At 41.5% G+C, this 15,628-nt stretch overlaps 1 protein-coding gene across 1 annotated transcript in view; it reads right to left on the reverse strand.

Annotated features, from left to right (window-relative positions):
* Nucleotides 1-1,873: 1,873 nt before the first annotated feature.
* maneal (mannosidase endo-alpha like) overlaps nucleotides 1,874-15,628 on the reverse strand; it is a 14,140-nt gene continuing 385 nt past the window's right edge. The window contains exons 1-4 of the mRNA XM_061742105.1: nucleotides 15,052-15,628; nucleotides 12,926-13,035; nucleotides 6,413-6,489; nucleotides 1,874-3,786 (exon numbers count right to left, since the gene is read on the reverse strand). The exon at nucleotides 15,052-15,628 is cut by the window's right edge and continues 385 nt beyond it. Of these exons, the coding sequence (XP_061598089.1) occupies nucleotides 3,150-3,786; nucleotides 6,413-6,489; nucleotides 12,926-13,035; nucleotides 15,052-15,559 (1,332 nt within the window). The 5' untranslated portion in view covers nucleotides 15,560-15,628 and the 3' untranslated portion in view covers nucleotides 1,874-3,149. The remainder of the gene's footprint in view (nucleotides 3,787-6,412; nucleotides 6,490-12,925; nucleotides 13,036-15,051) is intronic.

The raw sequence follows: 15,628 nt of genomic DNA on the forward strand, positions 1-15,628 counted from the left end.
AGAAATGATTTTGGTGATCCTGACTGACCTGAAACAGGAGAAGTTTAGTCTGATTTAACTTCAGACAGTGAGACCAAAAAGTCAGAACCAAAAAGATTGGGTAGGCTAATGACAGAAAACTAGCTAAATAATGTTTGTAAATAAAGCTTCAAAATGTTAAACTTTACTGTTTCAAAACACACACATATAACAATTACACTGGAAATTATTAAAAAATATATTTTTTTATTTATTTAGATGGGACAATGCATATTGATGGCCACCAAAAGCAGTGTAAATACACTGGATTTAGCATGAACCTTAACTTATGCAGCTCTCATCTAGAACATTACATGTCTAAACCTTGGGAATAGCCTTTTTACAGTTAGGCTTACTCTGAATTAGGTAAAAGAGATTAGTTTTAGTATGCTTAGTTATAATTTTATTTTTCTTCTCATTTAAAACAGTTGAGGATGTGAGACATGAGGCAGGAGGAGGCAGTGATGAAGCTGAAGTGGCAGGATTCTCAAGCTCAGGAGATACTAGGCCAGCATACCCTTCTGTATGGAAGAAAGAGCAATATGAAGAGTTCAGGCGTAAAAATGTATGGCTGTATGCTCAAGATGGAAAGCTTGGCTCTACCTCATGCCGTGATGTGAAGAACCTGGATGTCATGGCATCCCGTGGTGTCAATGTTGCGATTCAATGGGCTGAGGGAAAGATAGCCCCATACGGTACCAGATTGCTTACAGCACTGTGGAAAAAAATACTTGAACAGAATGGCTTTATTATCGAGGTACTACAGGAAATCTTCATTGGATTTTGCAGTGATGGGGCCAGTGTAATGTTGGGAGTAAAGTCAGGTAAGTTAAGTTTATTGTACATGTACAGTCTCCAAAAAGTATGCACAGTGAATGTGAATTGTGTGAAGGTTTTTTTGAGGGAAAAAAATGAATTTAATCCATTTGGAGCAAGGCTCTAACATAGCAAAATGTGGAAACGGAGAAGTGCTGTGAATACTTTCCAGAAGTACTGTCATGCAATAATTTCATGATGTGTGATTAAACCATTCATTAATTCAATCATTTGTTCATTCATCCATTCAGGTGTTGGAAAGCTGCTCCAGGATGACTTCCCTGGCATAGTGTTATGGCACTGCCTCAATCGAAGAATGTTAGGGAGCTGCAAGAATGTGCTCACAACCTCTACACCACCCTCAAAAGGATCGGTAAAGTGTTCAGTGTCCGCTGGGTAGCTTCTTCATACAGGGCAGTCTCTGCAGTTTGGCAGTCCTTTCCAGTCATGGCACAACATTTCGGGAAAGCATCAGAGGATGTGACCAGGGATGGCAGAGATAGGGCTAAATTCAAAGGTCTGCTCTCCAAGTTGTGCTCAATCAAAATCCTGAAGAGCCTCACAGTGATGGCAGATGTTCTCAATGAACTCAAAGACTTGTCTGAAATGCTCCAGAACAGGAAGATGACACTTGCAAAGGCCCATACCACCATGACAATGTATGTGAACTGCATTGAAAGCCACCGTACCTACCCAGGGCAACACACTGTTGGTGCCAACCAAGCAGAGGAAGGTAGCAGCAGCGTAGCAGCTGGTAGTGCAGCCATCTCACAGCAAAAAGGTCCTGGGGACGCTGTGGGCGCTGAGTGTGTGTTACTGTTTTAAGTTCCCCCATGGGGTTGGTGGGGTTGGCGAAAGGGCCTTTCTGTGTGGAGTTTGCATGTTCTCCCCGTGTTCCCTTATTAGCTAATGGGAGCTACCCTCACAAAAACATACTGCAGTCCTGGGCTCTACACTGCTCCCTCTGGCCAACCGGGGCACCAGATGGGGTGGGGAGGATCCGGCCGGAATAACGTGATCCTCACACACTACGTCCGGCTGGAGAAACCCCACCCTGTCTGGTGAAAAGAAACTGCCTGCTCACTCCTCAGGTTAAGAAGGAGACGAGGCGAGGAGCATTCCTAATCGGATGAAGAAGCTGCTTATGGCAGTGACCCCAAGCAATGCCGACTGTGAAAGAGGGTTCAGCTCAATGAACAGGATCATTGCAAATTCACAAATTGGAATGCATCCAATCTCCTCTTCATCAGCTGTGTGGGACCACCATGCAGACAGTGGGATCCACTGCCTTATGTGAAGACATGGCTGGCAAAAGGGCGAAAGGCAACCACCTCAACAAAAGGAATGGCTTGAAACTATACAGAAGAAGAGGACAATTACAGTACTATAGCCCTCGGTGGAAAGTGTGTGATTGAGTATCCCTCAAATCTCACTGTTGAAGTTCAGTCAACGTTTTTCCTTCAGATTTGTTCACAATAATTCTATTCTGTTCTGCAACTACTTACATGACCATAAATGTTTTGCAATAAATTGTGCTCTGTGTCTTACTACATAATACAGTAATTTAAAAAAAGTAAAATTAAATCTCATTCTCTAACTGTAAACAGAGACATTTTAATTGGTAAACAAGGAAATACAGGAAAGAACAGTCTTCATCATGAAAAAAATCACCAACTCTAAGAAGTTACTCTTCATAACCAGACTTTTGGAAGTTACAAAGGAATACTAAGGACACAGCATTCGGCTGTTCATGACTGATGTTGTAGCTTCAACTAGTGAATAAAATTATTAACCTTTTTTTTTAAAAAAAAGTCAGTGACCCAAAATACAAAGGGCAGGGTGGAGATTTATGGAAATCCATCCATCCATCCATCCATTATCTATACCCGCTTTATCCTTTGCAGGGTAATGGGGGTCTGCTGGAGCCCATCCCAGCTAATCTTTCAGGCGAGACGCAGGGGTCCACCCTGGACAGGTCACCAGTCCATCGATTTATGGAAATCCAGAGAGCTTAAAGCTAGAGAAAGCATGTTGAACATAAAAGCCCTTTCTTTCAACAGAGGGAGCTGCTTTAGGCCTTTTTCAAAACCTCATACGACTACTAGTTGGCCTCGATTTCACCAAAAAGTAGTACGCTGTACGCCTGGATAATGTGGGACTTTTGGAAACGTTTCTCTTATCCAGCTGACCATTCTGCCTCACACAGTCTGTCCCACAATGAAATGGGCATCGTAGGTGCAATGTGTGGTTTTCAAACAGCCTGATTGTAATTGATACTCCCACCAGTTACAATAAGGTCCCGGCTGATGCTACGTTCACATGAGCCACTTGTCCTTCTCCCTGTGGAAGCTCTCTGCCCACTGGTGTGTAAGGTCCAAAAAGTGATCTGGTTGGTTAGGCTGATAGTCTAGATACAAACGGGTCACTGTTTTCTTGGGTACAGCCCTTTCTATTTGTGTGCCTTCATGCCATTGGTTGAAGGATGTAATGGTGACGATGTCCGGTCTGACGGACAGAGCTGCCTGCAGTGCCGTGTCGTAGTAGCGTCCGTTGACCCGGTTTCTGGTGTTGTGGTTGTTCCAGGGTCGTACAGCAGTGTCTATGTATCCTGGGCCGACACTGGGGATGAACAGCAGATTACTGGCATCACAGAAAGCCTTGATGGCTTTCCAGTTCTGGTGGGAGGAGCCAAAGGAGAAGCCATTGGAGGCGAAGTAGGTGTAGATTCCGTCGAAACCACTTGCGAGGATGTCATGCTTGTGGCGCTCCTCAACAATGAGGGCAACAAAAACCCCATCATACGGTGTGCCTCGGATACTCTGGGAGCCTTTAGGTGTCAGGAGCTCTGCCCAGGACTCGGGTGGTGTCAGGTAGGAGTCATAGATGTAGAAGAGGGGCAGCACTTGCCCTGTGCTCGTTTTGAATCTGTAAAAGGCCCCATGTTTTCCATACCTGACAAAAAAGAAAAAGCATTTAATAACCAGGCTGAACAAAAACTCAAGTCAAAAAGGTGTGTATGGAACTGTAAAGCCATTACTCAAATATATATATATATATATATATATATATATATATATATATATATATATATATATATATATATATATATATATATATATACAGTACAGACCAAAAGTTTGGACACACTTCCCCATTTGTTTGAAAGAGAAGGTGTGTCATAACATTTGGCAAGGCGAGGCAAGTTTATTTGTATAGCACAATTCAACACAAGGTAATTTAAAGTGCTTTACATCAACATTAAAAGCATCAAGACACAATTAAACAGTAAATAACAAATACAATGATAAGAAAAGAGGTAAAATAATAAAAAGCAGTTAGTAGTTACAACAAGCTGATCTCACAAAAATCCGTGAAATGCCCACGACCTCTCACCACTATTTTCCGTGGCACCAGCACGGAAATGATAAAATTCTGTGCGAGCACCACGGATATTGTACTATGCAAAGTCAATTGGGATCCGTTGTCGTGATAAATACACGGATTATTACATTATTATTATGTATATATTATTCTTATTATAGTGGCTAAGTTATGAGTTTTTGACGCGCAAGTTACTGTCTGTTACTGTCAGTTTGTAAAAGCATGTTTTTAACGCTGTTTTAACAGTGTTTTAATGGTGTTTTGATGATTTTTAACACTATTTTGACGGCGAGTATTTAACTGTATTTTCTAGTATTTAACGTAAATTCGAGTATTTAACCATGTTGTTTGCTGTCGCCATGACGACGGAGGTGGCATAAGTGATGTGAAATTATTATTTTTAGCAAAAACCACAAGCGTTTCCTACTTCTAACCAATATTAAGTGGTACATTAACCTAGCCAGAACTTAACCAGAACGTCGTCCAGCCACAAAATATAATTTTTAATTGCTTTTGAACCAGGAAGTGGAGGCAGGCGATATTTAAATTAATTGTTTTAACCATTCTCCCATTTCGTCAACCTCAGGGAATTCTCTGGGTGTCCCCTCTACGTCATAGAGTGACGAGCAGAGATCCTGATCACGTGACGAGTGCCCCGATCGCAGATGTGTAGTCATTGGTTACTGTTGCTATGCACGTGGAAGTAAACGGTTAAATATATTGTTCTTTTAAACTACAAGAGAAATGGACAACGATGGTTATGAGATACTTATAATTAATAAATGAAAAAGGAAAGAGAAGAAGAGAAGGAGGGGTGAAGGGCACCGCCCAGTGGATCATGTCGTTGCCCCCCTGCAGCATAGGCCTATAGCAGCATATCTACCACGAAGCTATGTTTGAGACTAACTATTATAGTCTTGTTCTACAGCTGCAGCTATGACTACTGACTCTAAAACACTAGAGTTTACACTAACTAGAGGTTTACTAAACACTAACTAGAGGTTTACTAACACTAACTAGAGGTTTACTAACACTAACTAGAGGTTTACTAACACCAACTAGAGGTTTACTAAACACTAACTAGAGGTTTACTAACACTAACTAGAGGTTTACTAACACCAACTAGAGGTTTACTAACACTAACTAGAGGTTTACTGAACACTAACTAGAGGTTTACTAAATACTAACTAGAGGTTTACTAACACTAACTACAGGTTTACTAAATACTAACTAGAGGTTTACTAAACAGAAAGGTTTTAAGTTTGGTTTTAAAGGTGGAGGTGGTGTCAGCCTCCTTAACCCAGACTGGAAGTTGGTTCCATAGTAATGGTTCCTGATAGTAGAATGCCGCCCTCCAAATCTACATTTGGATACTCAAGTATTGGAGATATTGAGGAGCTAAGCCGTTTTGAGCTTTATACGCAAGTAATAAAATTTTGAATTTGGTTCTGAATTTTACGGGGACCAATGGAGCGAAGATAACTCTGGAGAGACGTGGTCTCTCTTGCTGATTCCTGTCAGCACTCGCGAGATGGAATAAGTGGTACAGGACAGGGTTGGTGCTGTTAAATGCCTCCAGCTTCACTACAAGCTACTGAGTCATGGCACCATTGGCCACTGGACGTCTTTCTTTTGTACTTCATTTATATCAAATAAATGATGGCACAGTGAAAAATGTTGATATCAGTTTTATGGTGTTCATCTGAGGCTGAATTCACCAAATACTGAAATCTATTTCAGTATATTTTTACTCAAAAGGTAAAACATCGGCTTAAAAGAGGGGGTGCTAATGTTTGTACATGTTCCTGTGTTTTATTTATTTATTTACCGTAGTTATTTATTTATGTCCTGTAACAATTTCTAACAGAAAAAAAGGAAATCTTTCCAGTTACCCACAGGACCTTCTGTGTAACTGGCTGCAGCCCTCATTTGTCTTGGAAAGAGATGTGGCACTTGAAATAATGTATGAGCTGATTTCATTAGCACTTCATCAGACCTGTTGAACTAAGAATAAAAGCTACCTTGTGCTCCATTACAGCCTGCTCCCTGGGGAAACATCTATTTTTAACTAGCTCTTCCTCGTCTTTCCTCATCAGGCTTCATGTTTCACCACATCTTCGGTGCCGTAATGTCAGCAGCTGACAAAGACGGCAGAGCTGGACTCGTCTGGACAGTGAAAGGAGACACAGCAGCTTACTTGTCAATAATATATTTGATGTTGTCATGCACGTTCTGATCCGTCCGTCCCCTGTATGGCTGAATGTGAAAGGCCACCTGTGCAGAGACACATGGACAAGGTTAAAAATGTAAACCTGGAGGATGATGCTTTGTTTTTGTTCAACATTTCTGTGTATTTTTTTGGTTTAACTGCCAACCTACTTGGCAGCAAAATTTCTGGAACAGTCTATGGGTTGTAATATAACATCAGAGAAAAAATCCAGAATACAATGATTTGAAAATCTTGCACTGCATTGATGATAGAACATAGCAAACAAGAAATGCTCTTCTTTTTAGTCCAGAGTGGTCCCCAAAAAGAATTTTAGATTTCAATTTGTCTGAGCACAGGCCAGAAATCGGCACGGGATGCTTGTGATCTTCAGCCGTGATAGACTCTGGGACCTTCCTGAAATCACTGTCTAGGAACGCAACTGGTAGTGGCATCCACAAATGCAGGTTACAGCTCCATGATCCAAACAAGCCAGACGTGGGAGGCCTTTGTTGGGCCACAGTCCGATGTGAACTAAGTGATTATGTGATTATATGAACAGTGGAGGCCTTAAAGCGACACTATGTAACTTTTCCACCTTAATCTAATATTTCCAGAGTCATTGTGATGGAACATCAACTTCCAACAGGTTTAATGAACCTCTGTCATGGTCTGAGGGGGTCTGTATCGCCTTCACTGGCACTATGTAACTTTGAGGAGCATGGTAGGAACCCTGCCACACTAAAAAACTACAAATCTTTACGGCTTTGACTGCTTTACGGCATACGTCACTTCCCCCTCCTTCCCGATTCGCAGTCGAGACGAAAATGGGCGGGGCGTGGAGCGCAGAGCTCAGCAGAAGCTGGTAACCCGTTGCTGTGTTGTGGCTGCAGCAGCTCCACACAACAGACGTGGGGAAAAGATCGCTAATGGTTTAACTTTTCACCGGTTTCCTGCTCGGAGGCAGAACCACGGAGGCCGGCCAAGTATCTGATATAACAGAGTAAAAGAGTGAAAGAGTCGTCGGCTTGCTTGGATCGCGGCTGTAATGACCAAATCTTTCACACAGTAAAGCCTGAATTATGGTTCTGCGTTAAACCGACGCAGACCTACGGCGTAGGGTATGTGGAGACGTGCAACGTACGGTGCGTGTCGCCGCGTACCCTACGCCGTAGGCTCTGCGTCGATTTAACGCAGAACCATAAATCAGCCTTAAACCACAAACACTCACACAGACCGGGTCGGATCAAAACACGGGTTTTATTCCCCACTTCGCCAGCTAAACGCAGTTGCTGGCCAGCTCTCTGCGGTGCAATTAACCCAAATCTTCAGATAAAACTAGTTGGTTGAGGAAAAAATATTAACTCTTATTTGTAGCTGCAGAGGAAAAAAATAATCTCACGAGGAAAACAAAAATATTGCTCACGCCTCGGAGCCTCTTCACCATAATATAGCAGTAAAAAAAAAAGAAAAGAGAAGTAAGAGGGATACAAAACATGTACTGTATGTTGTACTATTATACAAATTTATTGAAACACATGGCGAGTCAAACATTTACCAAAGCAGCTGCCAAACACTCCTAAACAAGGTAGCCGGAGACGGTGGTTCTGCAGAACTGTGGCAGTAAATCCTTTCTAAAGAGTGCAGCTCCGACGAGGAGCTCCATTCTTCTGTCAAATCATCCTACCTGCATTTATCTATGTGGAAGAGTGATCTGACAGGGTATTTTCAGGGTATTTTCATCTGTCAAATCATCCTACCTGCCAATATCTATGTGGAAGCGTTATTTGACGGGTTTTTTTTCTTCCGCCGAAGCGTCGTACACATAGATCTATGTAGAAGCACATTCTGACTTCCTGCTGTTAAATCGTCTATTTGCATGAAAAAGCCTTTGAAAATAAAGAGATAAAAGAAACAGGGATCGGACGGTAGTATTTTCTGCCGAGGTAGGACACCTCGCCGAGGTAGGACACCTCGGCAGAACACCGGCTCGACATATGTCTCATGCGCATGCTCAGCAGGCTCATTTATATGCAAATACAGTCATCAAGTATTTTGCATTGACCATTTATGGTATGAAGTGGGCCTGTAGAGGGCGGGATATGAGGCGAATTCACGTGCGCAACCTTCCAGCTGGACTGTGATTTATAAAGCGAACATTGCCTGCAGATGTGCGTGCACACGGTTTTATAAATCATTTTTTTGTGCGCACACCATTTTTGGCTTTTGAGCGCACATACACTTTTAGTATGAATCCTACGCACTCTTTTATAAATGAGGCCCCAGGACAGTGGAGCATCTCCAACCTCAGATCATACAGAAACAGGACAACATTGTTCTCTCAGATCTCCAGCAGCTGACCTCCTCAGAAGATGAACCGATGTTGGAAGAAGAGAGGCTGCTGCACGGCAGTGACCCCCCCCCCCAGGAATTTGTTTTCTGCCCATGTTCTTTTTTCAAGGAATCTTGGTCTTTTGAGTCCAAGAAGTTCTTATAAACATGGAAAAACGCAAGACCAGGAGGAGACTAATTACTTCATAAATGTAATGAAAGACATGAACATTTTGCCATTTGTAGACGGTAGAAAGTACCGGGATAGCCAGATTTACAAGAAGGTGAGCGAAAAGTTGCGCGAAGCAGGATTTGTACAAACGCCAGACCAGATCAAGCACCGCTGGAAGACGCTGAAATAGACGACTTCTACTGGGCTGTTCATTATCCGCTGTGCTGCTGTTATTGTTTCGGATTTGGATACAGGAAGAAGAAGCGGCAATGAGGGGAATTGCGTCATGACGTTCTCCATGCGTCGCTGGTTTGATCCAGATATCCCAAATGATTACAATTACCATGTACAGTATACAGGGATAACCCTGTTTGCTCACGCATGGAAACAGATTATTCCGAATGTTTCAGTAACTGGAATATTGATCTTAACCCGAATTTTGACTGCATGTAAACGTAGTCTGTGTGTCATCCAGTCCACTGACTCTGTCCTTTCATACTTGCTTCTGATTAAACATGAAAACTTTAGAGCGCATTTGCACAAACTGTCTGTAAACACTGCTGCATTCTTCTGCTGGAGCTTAATGCTGACTGATGGATGTCGCCTGTCATTCTGACGGACGGGCCCAACTATGAGGGGCCTGTTTGCTTCAGTCGTATAGGGCAGAAATGGTAGACTCAAGCTCCGTGGCAAATGAGGAAGAACTGACAGAACTGAGGAACAGATACAGTAAACACTTGATGCCCACTCCATCTTTCAAAAGGGGCTGCAAGGTCTTTATAAACAGTTTCCATGGCAACGCAGCAGCGTTGGCTGCCTGTGCTCCGGCTTGTCAGCAGTCTCGGCTGGTTGGACTCATGAAAAGGCAGTGAAGTAAACACTGTTCAATCTGTTCCTGTTTGGTTGAATAAACAGATGAGAATTGCTTTGTTTGCTCAGATGTGTCTGTATAACGTGATGCTTACAAAACGGCACATTTACATTCAACACCATAGGTGTGTGGATGCATCATTTGCATCAAAAGAAGCCTGGTTAAAAACCATAACCAGCATGCGACTTCTACAAAGATTACCAATTACAAATGCTAACCGTGAAACATGCCTCTGAGCCAAGAAAAAGAAACAGACTTCCATTTGGAACGATGCTATCGGTCGGCCAATCAGTTGGTCCGTCCCTAATTTTTCATATTGTTCCAGTTTTTTTTTTGCTATGGGTTTTTTATTTAAGAGGATTACATTCCCTCTGTCCTCATATCTGCAATTGCAATAAATGACAGATTACCTGATGTAGTGCTCGAAACCCTATTTCATGTTAAATGTCCAAAAAGTGGACAAGCTCATGACGTTTTGCCGAACCAGGGCACTTCAGCTTGTATTTTGTCACCACTGAAACAGTGCAGCATTAGCCCTAAGGTCAGCTGTGAGATACACAGTGTTGTGTAAGACTGGCTGAGGCACAGAACGACCCAGTTCAACCTGTTCTGTGGCTCTCACTGCTGTATGGAAAGCTTTCACTGATGATGTAGCGTGACTTTGTAAGATGGAGTTGTGCATTACAGAGGAAAATCTGTACAACCACAGCTGAAGGTTTGGTAAATCCAGCCAGAGCAATGCAGCTGCATTCAACGACGACTTTTGAATAACAGAAGAGCACATCTAAGAAAAAAAAGAACCAGTCACAAGTGGACTTGCGCCATACAGCACAACAAATAAAATTGTGGAAAAATTTTGTTAGACAATCTGGAGTGAGAGAAAATTGTATATTTTTAGTTAGACGACATTTTCAGAGCAGGATTTTTGCTTATAAGAGTGTACAGTCATTTACGAAAGTTAGTCAGTTAAAAACAGTCAGAATTGGGTTTTGTTTGAGTAAAATAATAAAAATAATCCGATCACAGTGGGCCATTGTATTAAACAAATACAATATCACAACCTAAAGTTTTTCTCGCACTCGGGGAGTTTTTACCTGTTTTGTACCCTTTTTTTTTTTTTTTTACCTGTCTTTGTTTATTCAATAATTATTCAGAGGTCATGTTCTGGGTCTCTAGAAACCACCTTGAGACAACTTGTATTATGATAGATGCTGTATAAATAACATTGAACTGAATTTAACTGAACCCCAGACAACCTTATTTCACTGTTAATTTTTTTTGTTATTTATTTAACAAAAAAGAATGTAGCATGAATAAAAAAACTACACTGGGGATTGATATTAAGTACCCCCTTTCTGCTTCCATGGGGTTTACGATGGTTAGTTGTAGCCAGGTGCTGCTAACCTCAGGCTCTTGATAGTTGATAATCAGTTGATGTGCAAACGTTTATAAAATTACATTTTGGCATTTTGGTAGATATTCAGTTGTGTGTTCATACATCGCTAAGAGAGAAAGACATACGCAGTGGAATCATGAAGCACTTCTTGCTGCACATCAATCTTGAAAGACTTATAAAATTATTTCCATACAATTTTGAGTTTAATGTTCTACAGTGACAAAGATTATTCACAAGTGAGAAGCATTTTTCTCGGTATTACTCAGGAAAGGACGTCCCAACAAATTTACCCCATGGTCGGACCAGTTCACAAAACACATCTGACAAACCAGCAGACTCCTGAAATACTGTCATATGGACAGATGAGACCAAAGGGTAGTTATATGAGTTTAATGTCCAGCATCATGTTTGACAAAAACCAAAAACACGATTTTAGCAGAAACAGCTCACACCCACTGTCAACCACATTGGTGGAGTTTTGGATCTGGGTTTGTTTTGCTGCTGCAAGACCTGGGCACTTTGCAGTCACCGAGTTGACGATGAACTCTGTATACCAGAATATTCTAGTCTGACAGATAAAGCTTGGGTCTAGCAACAGGACAAAGATCAGAGGGATGCTAGCATACAGTATCTAGCTCAGAATGGCTAAAATGAGCAGAATCAAAGTTTTGGAATGAGCAGGTAGAAGTCCGGACCTCAACTCAATTGACATGTTAAGGTGGGACCTTAGGTGAGCTGTGCTCTGTGATCCCTCTTTAGCAGCCATAACTTGCTGCTAAAGAGGGATGTACACGCTATGGATTCATAGGTTTACTTTGTACTGCCCACATTATAATTTTTTCCTTTTGGCTTCATTTTGGTTTCATAAATAATGAAATGGTAAAAAAAGAAGAAAAAAAGTGATACTGTAGTCTGAGGTTGTTTTCGTCTAATGCTAAGGCCCACAATGATCAGATTTTTTTAATGACGTTTTAATAAAAAGAAATGCAAGAGTAAAAGAGCAGGTACAAACCTTTGCAGATGGCTATACATAAATACAAATTATATGCCAGACCTTTTTGTTAAGATGGGCAAAATAAATTCAGAGAAGTATGTTTTCAGATGAAATGTGGGTCACAGGACGTTATATAAAAGTTTTAGATTCATATTTTTACTTAAAGGGGACCTACTATGAAAAACACATTTTCTCTTGCTTTAACATATATAAAGTGGTCTCCCCTCAGCCTGCCAACTCAGAGAAGGAGGAAAGCAACCAAATTCTGCAGTGTCTGTACAGCCGCCCGGATGAGCCATCCAGTGTCATGTGACTTCTACGTTCAGATGAACGTAAAAGCCACATCACACTTATTTACATCGGTTGGCCTCCGATGCATGAAACCACGCCCACAACTAACTCCGCCGGCCGGAGCTTCCGCCATTTTTTCGTAGCGGTGTATCGTGTCATTCAGGCAGCCAATCAGCACAGAGCCTCATTATCATAGCCCCGCCCACTCAGAACCCACATAGATAATGAGGTTAGAGACTGGGAAGATAAAGATATGGTTTAGTGGCTGAATTTCTAATTTATTTAGCAAAAACAATCAAAAGCTTGTTTTTAAGACATTCAAGGCCTGTTTAAAATAGGTATTAGATGCCATAATAGGTCCCCTTTAACGTATCACTGCTATGTCATTTATTCATTCATTCTACAGATCAGGATAAAGGGAAAAACATACCAGCTGTCTCACCAGTTACCTTGATGCTGTGCTTGTGGGCGGCATCCATGACAGCAGGAACCAGATCCTCGGAGGGCTCCCCATGGTCATCCGCCACCCCAGGAGGGTACCATGACAACACCAGTACCCCTACAGAACCACACGGGGGGCAACAGTAGGGAGACCATTACCAGACACTGTTACCGTTACAGGCAACAATGAAGTTTGAAAGTATGAATGGGTGTGACAGGTTTCATTAGAGCGCATCTCGCTCCGTGTGCATATCAGTTCAGGGGTAAACTGCAGACTGGTGTACTTCGGATCACTGTCCTGTTGCATGACCCAGTTTCTGCCTGGTTTTAGCCGTTGAACAGGTGGCCTTACAATGCCGACTCAAACTTTCTGGTACCCACAGGAGCTCATCGTCTACAGAAAAACTGTTCAGGCACTACGGCTGCAAAACAAGCCCAAATCATCACTCCTCCACTGCCAAGCTTTACAGTGGGTGTGAGGTGGTTTCTACTGCAGTGTTGTATTTGAGTTTGACCAAACATGGAACTGGGCATCAAGGCCAGACAGCTGTCCACTGGAAATTGTTCCAGAAGTCTTTTGATATATTCAGATGCAGTTTTGTGAACCTCAGTTGTGCCTTTATGTTCATAAGGTGGTTGATTATAGCAAACCCTTCCAATCAAACTGTACTTGTTCACTCTTCTTCTAACTGTGCTGTCCTGGACTTTAAAGGACCTTTTGTCATTTTTAGCTCAGTGGAATTCTAGGTGAGGAGATTCAGGTGCATTTTTGTGTCACTACCAAGGTTTACTCTTATTTGGTCTCTTACTGGGTTACCCTCATTTCTTCTTCTATCATTACTTTCTTGAGTCTCTTAATTGCACTTGCCATAATTTCTTCTGTAGTTCTATGAACTAAATGCATTGTTTTGATGTGCAAGCATCATGCAGTTGTAAGAGACGAAAAAGGATAGTAGGCTTGGACTTCTCCCCGATTAGCAAGGTCCGCATCAGTTGTTGGGCTGAGGCCACACTGATGTGAAATGAACAAAAACATGTGGACACACACACACACACACACACACACACACACACACACACACACACACACACACATATATACAGTATATATATATATATATATATATATATATATATATATATATATATATATATATATATATATATATATATATATATATATATATATATATATATGTATTCTGTTTTTTTGAGAAGAAATGGTGGTTGTTAAATCTTACTCAGTTGTACCTGTAGTTTGTTTTTCTAACCACATATCTATAGGTCGTATATATATATATATATATATATATATATATATATATATATATATATATATATATATATATATATATATATATATATATATGTATATACATATATATTTAGATTCCATATGTGCACAGCTGATGTTAAAGTAAATCTATTCAGAGCCTATTGTACACATCTTTACACAGCTCACCTTTGGTGTAATTATACCACCGCCAAAGATAAAGAAGCTGCAGGTAGCATATAATGATGCGTTCAGGATCCTCCTTAAACTTCCAAGATGGACAAGTGCAAGCACTTTATTTGTTAATTCTTATGTCCCCACCTTCCATGCTCTGCTGAGGAATTTTATGTTTAAATTTATGTGTTGACTCCATGAGTCAGAAAATTGTCTAATAACTGCACCCACTAACATCAAACGGAGTGATACAAGGTATACACATCTGGACTATGGAAACATTGGAACAGATGTTTGCATGTATTTTAATGTGTGACCTGTAATTTTTATGTATTTTTATGCATTTTATATGGAACCTTTTGAGTCTGTAATAATAAAGTATTCAATTCAATATATATATATATATATATATATATATATATATATATATATATATATATATATATATATATATATATATATATATATATATATTTGTATTTTATTTTTTTACTTTTTTGTATTTTGTATTCTTTTTTTTAACATGCATGTTCGAAATAAATCTTCAAATCAAATCAAAATCAACTGTTGCGCAACTTTATACTTTCAAACTTTACAATTTTACATTAAAAGTTTGGATATGGTTCATAATCTGAAAATGTTCTCCTTTATAACTTGTTAAAACGTTAGTGTAGTGTAATGTTTCACCTGCTCCAGCCGCCTCTATCTGGGCCATGTGTGACTCCAGCACCTTGGGGTCCCTGGAGCTGTAGGGCCCCAGCTCCGGGTAGAAGCTGGAGGCGATGTCCTCCGGGGGGGTGTGCCTGCCCTGGGCATGGCTGGCCGCGATCTTAGGGTCCCAGTGCGGCACCAGCACGTGGTCCCAGTGGATGTACTTGTTATCCACGCTGGGAGAGCCGTACCACAGATAGTAGAAGATGTGAACGTCGTAGAAGATGCTGAAATCTCTGTCGGATTTGGTGAAGACCACCTTGGTGTAGCTGGCGTCCATGTGAGGCGGTTGCCCTGGCGACGCCAGCACGTCCCTCACATCCGCCCGCCTGCGCTCGGACCTCCCCCCGGTCAGGTCCATGCCGGGGGCCAGGTCCGAGAAGCCGTCGCTGGGCTTCAGCGTCCGGAGGCCCATCATGGTCCCGAAGATGAAGAGCGTGAAGAGGAAAAGTGCGACGAGAGCCTTCCTGCGCAGGCGCGTCATGGTCGCTGTCCGCGGTGCTGAGGAGCAGGTGTTCTGCCAATCCTTGCTACCTGCCGAGAAATCCCCCTT

The sequence above is a fragment of the Cololabis saira genome, chromosome 15 (genome assembly GCF_033807715.1).
Source record: "Cololabis saira isolate AMF1-May2022 chromosome 15, fColSai1.1, whole genome shotgun sequence".
NCBI classification, from domain to species: domain Eukaryota; kingdom Metazoa; phylum Chordata; class Actinopteri; order Beloniformes; family Belonidae; genus Cololabis; species Cololabis saira.